The sequence below is a fragment of the Lepus europaeus genome, chromosome 17, assembly GCF_033115175.1.
Source record: "Lepus europaeus isolate LE1 chromosome 17, mLepTim1.pri, whole genome shotgun sequence".
Classification (NCBI taxonomy): Eukaryota; Metazoa; Chordata; class Mammalia; order Lagomorpha; family Leporidae; genus Lepus; species Lepus europaeus.
The window spans coordinates 41,898,616-41,910,389 of NC_084843.1; the positions used below are offsets into that span (position 1 = coordinate 41,898,616).

The 11,774-nt window shown below is 35.9% G+C and overlaps 1 protein-coding gene across 1 annotated transcript in view; it reads left to right on the forward strand.

Moving 5' to 3' along the window:
- ASAH2 (N-acylsphingosine amidohydrolase 2) overlaps positions 1-6,420 on the forward strand; it is a 60,705-nt gene extending 54,285 nt beyond the window's left edge. Inside the window, exons 17-20 of the mRNA XM_062214882.1 lie at positions 409-555; positions 1,381-1,440; positions 4,237-4,325; positions 6,231-6,420. Of these exons, the coding sequence (XP_062070866.1) occupies positions 409-555; positions 1,381-1,440; positions 4,237-4,325; positions 6,231-6,420 (486 nt within the window). The remainder of the gene's footprint in view (positions 1-408; positions 556-1,380; positions 1,441-4,236; positions 4,326-6,230) is intronic.
- Positions 6,421-11,774: the final 5,354 nt, after the last annotated feature.

Below are 11,774 nucleotides of genomic sequence, written 5' to 3' on the forward strand. Positions count from 1 at the left end.
CTCTAGGTGAAAGAAATTCAATCCTTTTTAAAAATTAGAAGGCTAATTATGTATTGGTTTGTAAAGATTTATCATGTGTTAGGCTCCTTTCCTAAGTCACAAAATTTAAAAAGAGCTGCCCCAAATTCACACCTGAGTAGTACAGATTCGAAGCTTATACTCTGATTGCTGGACTGTTCTGTCTAGGGGAATAGTGACAAAAGTTTAAATTATGCACTTACAGGCTCACATCCTAGCAAGATTCACCTCATTTTGTTCAAAATTGTTAGCTCTTGGAGTGTGAGCCTGTGTGTGTGTCTGTGTGTGCATACTTCCTTTGGTGAAAGGATTTCTTAGGGGTTAGAGGGCTGGGTAAAGGGTCTTCGCATTGATATTGTGCACTACTTTAGCAAATGCTTTCTCTTCCAGGACACAGTAGCCAACCTGAGCCGAGGCCCCGAGCCTCCGTTTTTCACACAGCTTATAAGCCCATTAATTGCTAATATTGCGGATAGAGCACCACTAGGCAGAAATTTTGGGGATGTCCTACAGCCAGCAAAACCTGAATACAGAGTGGTAAGACTCAGAGGGGTCTTATAATATTTCAGAGGCCTGTTTTGAGGGGTGAGGGCAGGGGTGTTATTTAATGTAGCTGATTCTAATTATACCACAGTTGTGCATTCACAATGCTCATTTGGATATCTGTATTTATCTCTACAGTGGTGATTGGAAAAAATATTTTTATGGGGGTAATTATGCAAAATTGGATTTCTAAAATTCAAATAATGCCCTTTTTATTTTATCTATTTACTTATTTATTTTATATAAAGTAAACAATTGCATATATTCCATATAAACAGATTCAGGAGCATGGTGATACTTCTCACCCTCACTTCCCTTCTGTCCATGCTCCTGCCCTCCTTCCTCCTTCCTTTATTATTTGTTCTTTTAATTTTTAAAATGAATTATTTTGTAATCAGATTCCATTTCTCAAATGTACAGTCATGGAACCATTAACTGAAGCTAAGAGAAACTGTCTTTTAAATCAAAGATAGGAAAAGCACATAAAAATGAAGCAGCATCTGTATTATTATATTATGTTGTATCTTGTAACTTTGATAAATCATTCATTAGTTCTAATAGGGTTTTTTTGATCATGTATTTTGTAATGATAGCTCTAGATCTGTAACCAGATCAGCTGAGAGTGAATTCCTTGGCCAAAAAGTCTTGTGCCCACTGTTGCAAGGGTATTTTCTCTAATATTCTTACACTTCTTTGACTAAATAAAAAAGAATATTCACAGGAATCCAGAATCCTAGAACAGATAATAGATAATGCCTCAAATATGAGTATGGCAAAAATGCTTTTATTAGAAGTCATTAAGTAAGTTTTTGTTTTCAGGGAGAAGTTGTTGAAGTTGTATTTGTAGGTGCTAACCCAAAGAATTCAGCAGAAAACCAGGTAAGAATTGAGAATCAATGATTATCTTTTTGGAAATTTGAATCCTTTTTAGTTTCTCTTTCACTCTAGAGAACATCCATGTAAAGGTTAACAACATAATGGTAAAAAGTGCCAACTTATTTTCTATATTATTTTTCAGATGTGAGAAAATATTCAATGGGCAAAGCTGATATGGAATTGAGTCTAGAATAAAGCACATAGGAAACATTTAGCTTGCTCTTTTTAGAATCACCTATAAGTATAGCACAATGCATATATGAAAGAACTTCTAAAAGCTTATGGAAAGTGAACTTAAAAGATTATTTTGGCACTGAAAAATTTGAAGTTCATGCATAATTTCTAAAAATACATATTCTCAGAAATCTTTTGAAGACCTGTCATGGGATTGCATCATCTTTTGAGACGATGTTAACTTCAACATAGTCCCATTTTTGTATACAAACAGAGAACTCTTCTAAATTTGGTAAAAAAAAAAAAAAGTCAAGAGACAAGACAGATGAATTGTGTCTTTGGCTTTTTCCTGTGTAGTCCTGTGCTTCTGCCCCCACTCTGCCACCGCTGGTCTTAACCTCTACAGCTGTGGAATGACTGGATATCTCAATGATTGTTCTATGGTCTGGGAGTCCTAGTCCATCTGCTTTGCTTTATCTTATAGTAACTATTTCCTCACTCTTTCCTACTGGCAGTAATATGACATTTATATATTAATCTTGAAAAATTACCTGAGATATATGTGTTCAATGTAAAACCAAACAAGATAGAAGTACTTAGAGTAGATTGTGAAAGTACCCTTCTCCCCACATCTACTTTTCAGAGATAATCATTGTTAATGTTTGTGACAAAGCATTTCAGGCTTTTTTTGTTTCTTCTTGTGTATATTGTAAATAATATGCATACATAATATGTATAGTAATAAAAAGAAGCAATTTTAGTCTTCTGCAGTTGGCTTTAACTGTTCTTATAACTACACAAACAATAACTGGACACATTATATTTGTAAAAATTCAAACAATAAGGAAATTTGTAGAAAAAGAGAGTGGCCATATGAAACTGATTTTATATTATTTTACAATAGCTGAGGACACATTCACTCAGAATGGGCCTTCTCATTTCTGTTAAAATATCACTCTTGCCATGGTAACAATTGCAGCAATATGACATTGTCAAGCATAACACTGGGGAGAAATGTTCTATTGCTTGGAGAATCAGTATGCACCTATTTGAAATAATTTTTCTGGGAAGTCAAGCTGTAGCTGAATATCGACATGCTTGTAATACTATTTTCTGAATACATAAAAGTACTGTTTCAAAACCACAGTTTTAGCTGCCATCTACTATCCTTAGGATGGAGAAACATCACTATCATTATTGCTGTGGGGTGGTAAGAAAACAAAATGCTTAAAGCAATATAATGAGAACAGAATTAATTTCTAAGAATTCTCTGGAACTTGGTGTAAAATAGTTTCCAACATACTATATTACCAACAATCACCGCATCATCTTCATCGTCCTTGTCATTGTTATCATCATCATTACTATCTAATGGTCACCATTTGCAGGTACGAAGTGCTTTATGTAGGAGGGAGCTTCAAAAAGTTCATGGAAAATGCGCATTATTGTTCTATTCCATTTTCCACAAACTTTTTGCAGCTCCCTTGTACAGTATGTCATCAATCTATTTTAATCCTCACCTGTACCTAGTGAGTTGCATTTTAGGGTACTTTACAGATGTATAAACTGTACTCTAGAGAGATTAATTAACTTGTATTATGTAATTATGCATCTGGGAGAAATTGTGGTTAAGGAGGTGGGAAAGGGACAGTCCCATTTTGCTGCTGATACTCAGTGGTCTAGACTTGTTCTCCCATCTGTATCTAGACCTAATCAGTAGAGCCCACTGTATCTCCTGCTCCATCCATTGCATTCCCAATGTCATGCCTATCTTAATGGACAGAAATAGGTTTCTTTACAAGTCACCATGGTTATGAAAACTTCTCAATTGAATATAATCTATTGGTTGAAAAATTAGAGAAGAATCTTGAACAATTCCGTGGCCCAGTTGTAAATAAATGATCCATCCTGAAAGTGGTTATTTTGAGGACCAGTAAATGACAGGTAAAAAGGACTGTGATGGCTACAGGTGAACTAGGCACAAGTCCTGTCTTTATGGATCATGCTCTGGAAGATTTTGAGGTAAATTGGAGATTTATAGCTTCTTAAATTTACTAACTTGTCCATCGTTCAAATGTGTGCTTTATTTGAAACTGAAACCAATTGCTCTATTATGGCAAGGGAAATAAACTCTGTTTAAGGTGTGGTTTGTAGGAACTTGTGACAAAATGCATCCCAGGACAAGGAAGACTTATGTGTTCTTTTGATTTCTTTCACTTGGGGAGGTGGAATAACTAATAATTCACTTACCCAGAGATAGAAAGATAAAGAAACTTTAGCATTTTCCCTCCTATATCTTCAAGTTACTAGAGAAAATCTCGGAGTATAAATCAATAAGCATGTCATGAAAAGGTATGGCTTATATCTTTTTAAAGTTAAGTTTTATTCCCAATTTTTTCTCTGCTCTAGTTTCTAAAATTGGTTATCAGCTCCCTAATTATACTTCTTTCACATTTCTAAAAATGTTATGGTTTTTAATAGGCTGGCAAATTGGCATTCTGAAGACATTGCACAGACTGTTTGGTGTCGATTGTTTAGTGTATGATCACAAAGAGGAGCATCTGTAGAGGTCATCCTTTTTTGTGAGTGTGCACTTCCTGATCAGTTATATCAATTACATTTCAGACCCACTCAACCTTCCTCACTGTAGAAAAATATGAGGATGCTTCAGCAACGTGGCACATAGTGTATAATGATGCTTCATGGGAGACTCGGTGAGTGTATCTATTGAATATTTGTATTTCAAGCCCTGAACATCATTTGTTAATAGTGCAGGGAACACAAATGAGTGGACTGATTTAATTCCTGGTATTAATGATAATAAATTTTCAAGAAGGCAATTTGACTGTATTTAGTTGATTTATTAAACTCCATTTTGGTTATATTTTTCTCCAAAACAAAACAAAACAATGTGCTGTACATACTTTTGTCAGAATAGGGGCTATTGAGCTTATAGTTCCATTCTTATAGACATCTTGTTAGTTTTGTTTTTCCATGGTTACGATATTATCCCCAAATCTCCCTAGCCTTCTTGCAAATTGGTTGAAAGGAATGTTGGGTGAAGAAGCTGAGGTGGCTCTGCAGAGTCTGGCAATGCAAGTGGGAAAATAGTGAATCTATTCCCAACATGTGGTGCATATTTTGTATATCCAGTGATTCATCACTTGGGACACTGAAACACAGGAGGCTTGATGTTTAACTATCAGTGACTCAGGCAAGGAGGTCACAGGTTCATGTGGAGCTTCCTCAGAGATTGATCTTTTGTTATCAAAATTGTCAGCAAAGTAATATTTTGAAGAGTTGACATTGTGTCAAATAAGAAAATATATCTGCTCACAAATCTGTACATTTCATACCACAAGAGAGTGGGGTGGAAGTAGGTGAAGTTTTTGGCACCTGATGTCTAATTCAGATTGCCTTAAACCAAGTGATTATTTCTATGTTGGTTTGGCTCATGTGGTTAACTGGAAATAGGCATGAGACCATTTGTGAACACTTGATAGCTATACAGGTATAGCTTTGTCTTTAGGATTCTAGAGGATAGGTGACTTTGAAAAATAGTACTATTTTGGTAAAAAAAAATGTTATACAGATAATAAAAAAGGTGATATAGTTTCAAAGGCTAAAATCAGAGTAATAGTCAATGCTAAGGATAGGTATACATTTTGTTTATCAGCACCAAAAGCAACTACTATTTATTGAGAGCACTGAGCTATCACTGAGAAATGTCATATATTGAGCAAACACTCTGCACTCTCAGGATTTGCTTTTTGCCTAACTGAGGATATTAGCTGATAGCTTGTAGAGTCTCACTACATTCAGAAGAGAATCTGAGCTCCTGCTGTGCTCTACAGGAGTTAATACGATTCTGCTTCTTTCATTTATCTCATCTCAGCCACTCTTCCCTGGTTCAGGATACCCTGTTTCTACTGACCCGCTTTCTGTTCCTTGGTCACATCATGTTTATTCCTACTTCAGACACATTCTCTGTTCCTCTTCCTAAAATATTCTTCCTCCAGACCTCTATGGACTCCATTTAAATGATACCTTCTTATGGAGATTTCTATCTTATTTTTTCCTTTGCGTAAAGATTTATTGGTTTATTTGGTAGTTTTGTTTATTGCCATACTCGCCGCACTAATACATGAACACAAGCTTTATGACGCTTTAGGCCATCTCTAGATCATCTCTCTCTCTTGGTCGCTATTATGTTCTTAGTGCTTTCAGAATAGGGTGGTGCATGTACTCATCAAATACGCATTTTAATGCATTAATCTAGATGTGAAAATAAGTGTCAGGTTTATACAGAGTATGATAAGGGCTGTTCAAAGCAGGAGATATCTGTGTTCTGAATATCGAGTGAGACTTTGTGAGTGGATAGAGTTAGGTTGTCAGAAAGATAAGACAAAGATGTTTCTACAAATACCTATTCTTTAAAGTTCCTCTTATAGAAAAATATTTATGTCTTTATTTATTGCTGTATCCTCAATGTCTAGAGGTGTGCCTTGCTCATTGTATGGATTCCCTTAATTTTCATTGAATGAATAATCACATTTTTCTACTGACACATTCTTAAGAGTAAAATTGGGTTGTGCTTGTTGTTTGTTTTCTATCAACAGTTTTTATTGGCACAAGGGATTACTGGGTCAGAGCAATGCAACGATAGAATGGCATATTCCTGACACTGCCCAGCCTGGGATCTACAGAATAAGATATTTCGGACACAATCGGAAGCAGGAACTTCTGAAGCCAGCTGTCATACTTTCCTTTGAAGGCACTTCTTCTGCTTTTGAAGTTGTAACTACTTAGAGGAAAGTTGACATGTCATTTAAAGGCTAGCTTTTCTCTGTGTATGTTATATGATTTCACATGAGTGTGAACCACCATGTTGACTTCTATAATTGTCCCTGTGTAGGGACAGATAATTTACTGCTAATGGGACTGGGGATGGGAGACAGAGGGAGAGAGGGAGAGGAAAAGGGAGACTGATAGGAGGAGGGACAGGGACTGGGAGAGAAAAATCCCATTGATGCACTTTTTTCTTGCCCAACAGCCTTGTACCCTGTGGTCTACAAGTTAAAGCATGGTTTATCTTGAGGTCTTGTGATTGTTTGAAGAACAGTTCCCTTGAATATGAAACTTCCAAAATGTTAGAGTATTCAAAGCTGTGTGAACAATATTTAACCTGTTTATTTATAGAATCCTTGGATGTTCACCCTGAAAACCTTTATAGACATTGTATAGTTTGATCCTGTATTTTACAAATAGGAAAAATGAGGTTTGTGGAATTAAAATTACAATAATGTTCTAGGACCTTTTCTTCCAATTCCATTTGAAAAATATTATATAAACCTTAACCATAAATGTATTCACCCAATTAGACAAACAGGAAATTAGCATGCTAGCTTTTCTATATTCAGATGAGCATGGCTCTTCAAAGCAGTTACCCTGGAGTTGACTTGCTTGGTCTAGAGTTGTTAATTCTCAAGTCATTACTGAAATTGTCTTCAGAGCCCAATTATGAAAAAAGTCACATTTGTAATGTTTTGATCATGCCTTCTGTTTCCTTAAGTGTCCTTATCTCACTGGATTATGTCTCTCATTCCCAGGACTTATTCTAAGTGATTTTTTTTTACTCTTTTCATAAATCAAGTTCACCTAAAACCATAAAGCTTTTGCATTAGTGCTGATAGTAAAATGACAGTATTACTGGCTTGGGAAAGCAGTCCAAAATGGGGAGGTTCTAAACTAATTTATCTGTTCTTTTTTCATTTGCTCACTCATTCACTTGTGGATCATTCAATTATAGTATATTTATTTAGACTTACACCCCCTGTATTATACTAGTTCCTAGGTCTTGATAAGCAATGAGATTATGTTGTGTCAAAAGTGACTATTTTAATGGAAAAATATTCAATTTTTTATAATAATTCCAGAGAGACATTTAAAAATTAGTAATCTTCAAGTTGTATATCATTTGTGTTGGATACTCTAATTTGGAGGCAAATTCTGTACAGTTTTTAAAATTATTTGTCAGCAGTGAACATTATACCTAGCCTAATGTACCAAAGAATGAGATATGACAATCTGACCTGATTGCCTATAAGTGATAACTGCACTTAAAATGACCTGTTAGCTAGCACATTCAAATTCCAAACTCCAAGTAACATTTTTTTTTTTTATTTTTGCAGGAGCCAGGTGCTTCTCCTGGTCTCCCATGGGGTGCAGGGCCCAAGCACTTGGGCCATCCTCCACTGCACTCCCTGGCCACAGCAGAGAGCTGGCCTGGAAGAGGGGCAACCGGGACAGGATCGGTGCCCCGACCGGGACTAGAACCAGGTGTGCCGGCGCCGCAAGGCGGAGGATTAGCCTACTGAGCCGCGGCGCCGGCCCCAAGTAACATTTTTTATGTGTGTAAAAGCTTTAGCATTTTAAGGAAAAAACAACCTTTACTTAAAAAATAAACTCTAAGGTTTGAAATGATAGTGATAGCAATAATGATAATACTAACATCAATTGATGTTTGGCTTAACTGTATCTTGAATTAGAATGATTCCAGAACATGAAAGAATTTGTTGAATCAGTACTCTAGAGGCTCTTTCTATGCAAGTTAACTGCTGGAGAATTAGCTAACCAAGATTTCTAAGAGTTGTGAGCATTTCATCTAATAGTAGCACCAACTTTAGGGTAAAGGTTCAGAGGCCTAAAAGAACAGGTGATTCTGACAATAGTCAATCTAGATACAAAAGAACATATGGAATGGTCTTAAACATTATTTCTTGTTATGCAGAAAAATTTATGAATTATTTTCCACTATCTCCATTCCTCTCATTGAGGCTTTTCTATCTGCCCAAGATTCCCTCTTGCTGACATCTATATCAAGGCACCAGTGATATCAACCACTGATACTTCTGAAACCTACTGTGTACTACTGATTGTTCTGCACCCTACTGATTGTACTGCATCCTGCTGATGCTTTTGTATCCTACTGTGACCTACAGAACCTTCTGCACCCTACTGTGCCCTACCGGTCTTTTTGTACCCTACTGATATTTTTGTATCCCACTACATCTATTGATTCTTGTGTACCAACCCTCTGTCGACTGGTACTCTCAGCCACAGAGAACCAATAGTACCTATTTTTGTACTGGCTCTCACCTCTTCCAGACCATACAGTTCTGTGGGTATTTTTTTTTTGCATAAAAATAAAACCAAATCCATGCATTGTAGATACCACAGTTATTCACTTGAGCATAAAAGAACACTGCAAAGCAACTGACTTCATATATTAATATAAAAATTTAGACCTTATTTTGCATCTGTGGTTGCTGCTGGAGAGAGGCTCATTGGAGCAAAACTATGGGAAGGAAACTGCTGAAACTGGTGGAGAGGGTAGATAGTAGTGGGTTCCGTTGGTGGGAAAACTGAGTATTTTCAAGCAGATGTTGTTTCTCTTATCAAAATTTTTATTTTTTGTACCCTGCTTATTTTAAAGTTTAGGTTACTGTGACTTCTTCAAAGAGTAGTGAATATTTCCACTTCTAGGTCTATATTTTTCAATGACTATTCTTTAAATTTTCAATATTCAGTAGAATATTTAGTAATAAATTAAGAATTACACTTGAGAGTATTTTCTAATGAGTGGTGAAATACGCAAGTGAACAATCTGCTTCAAAAAATAGGAGGAACAAAATATGATGATTTATATGTAAGTCAGTGTGGAAAATGACAAAAATGACTAAGAATAGCCACTCCAACATAATGGAATCACTTCTTTGTTAGTGTTTCCTCAATTTCTGAAGATCTACCGCAGGTAAAATATGCTCATATGTTGGCATTGTTTTACTGTAAGGACAACTGCTAGTGTTCTAGGCAGGCATTTTATTATAACATTGCTTTATGAGCTACTTATGACAAAGCGACCAAAATGAGTTTACTTGTGAATAATCTTTTCCAGTCTTCCTTCTTTTTTATTCTCCTCTAATATAGGCAAGCTTATTGTCTTTTTCTCATATTAGCACATCGATTTTTTTTTTTCTCAAATGTTTTCATCACTAGATGAAAGAATTTTAGTTCTTTCCGATGACGCTTTTGGTTCTTGGGTATCCAATCAAACTTGCTGTTTCATACTGGCTTTTGGAATTTCAGGCTGATATGATGCCAGAGAGGGAAATGTACATATTTTCCACACCTTTGTTAGAATAGAAAATCCCTGATCATCAGTGATCTAAACATAAAGATATTTACAGTCTCATATTGCAAGAAATCTTGAGGTGATAAATTCAGGTTTGATTGAAATTCATGTTTGATACAGCCAATCAGGGATGTCATTGATGTTTTTCTTTTAAGATTTATTTGAAAGGTTGGATGAGACAGAGTGAAGAAGGGAAGGGGGAATGGAGGAAGGGAAGGGAAGGGAGAGGGAGTGTGTGTGTGTACATGCATGTGTGCTGGACAAGCAGACAGCACAAGTAGACAATAGATTATCAAGTAGTTTTTCAAGGCTATAGTTAGATTATACATGAAGATATGTAGCATTGAACTTTGTCTTCATAAATCATAATTTGGTTTTATACTTTGTGTTAGTATTTTCCCTCCTTGAGACTGTTTGCCTATAACACAAGTGTTCTTGAATGTATTTGTCCTTTGCTCAAATAATATAATCCACTTTTAGAACCAAGGAAATTGATTTTGGTCCCAAGTTTCCAGTGATATTGGCTGTCTTGGTGGCCTGTAACTGAGTCTCTTTGAATTGACTGTATAAGGGACTTCTTCTGCTTCTTTCTATCTCATCTAGCTAAATATGTGACACCTTTTTGCTATTTAAGACCCACTGAAATGGCAAGTACTGCCAGTGAAGGCACCTTTACATGAGATCCTGTATCCCAGCCTGACTCTCTTCAAAAAATTAATGGAAAATGCATATATTGAAAAAAAAAAAACTATGCATGGATTTCAAATTGTTTTGACCCAAAATAAACTAATATTTTACTTCCATTTTCTGAGTACCTTTGAAATCCTTCATACTTGTAAATACTAAAAAATTGAGCCATTGACATGTACTTTAATTGCCTGCATAATGTTACTGCAGCGGTATTTTAAGATACAGAACAAACTAGAACCTGGGAGTGGTGGCAGCGGTAATGGCTCAACACTAGCTAGAGAAGAATAGTGATCTATTACTTCGTTCACTGGGACTGGGTATCTGATAACATGGACTTTCCCATATTCTCTGTTTTGATGAATATTGACTGTATCAGAATTACTTTTTGCTCCAAACCAGAAAAAGCTAAATGGACACCAGAACTTAATATGCCAGCAAAACAAGTTTAGAGCAAGCTTGTTCAGCAGGAGATACTGTATCCCCTAAGTGGCAATGGAATGAGATGGTATTGCAGAGAAAGATATCCTTAAGTGATATTCCCATCGCTAGCATGTGTGATTTTATGAAGTTGAAGCTACCATGATGAGAAATGCAAACTCTTTGGATGTCTTTCCAGAACTGTGGATGGTGCTGCGTCGACTCATTGCCTCTTTTTGTCAGTTCCTCTTGGCCTCAGTGGTTCAGATGCAGTAAGTCTCATAAAGCCTGAGGAATAGCTTATACCCATAGAGCATACATGGGAAGTTGTATAAAGTAGAAGGAAAAATATGGGTTTTGGAGTCTGGTTCATACGAGATTGAATTTGGCTGTGACTTTGAGAAGACTATGTAGTGTTATTAGTTTCTGAAATGGTTATAGTAATAATGACCTAAATTCTGTGAGATTAAATTCATGGTTAAGAGAAGATAATCTGGAAAATAACTGGTTCAAATCCTAGTGTCACCATTTGACCACTATCAGGTTCTGAGTAAATTTGTTAGTTTTGTAAAGCTTCAGTTTCTTCATCTCAACTAATGTCTTCCTTCTTCCCTCACTCCCTTCTTCCCTCCCTTCTTTTCTTCCTTCCTTCTTTCTATTTTTATTTAAGAAATGAGGGAAGCAACTTCATGTTTTTTAGACTTTCATTTTCTTTTTATATATTATATTCATACACATATATACTATTTTTTGAAAACGGATATTAATATCATAAAATGAGGGATTCATGACAATGATCATACCATGAAGAAAGGAGGGTATATTGACAGATGTGGCATAATTCAGAGAAGGCATATTTATT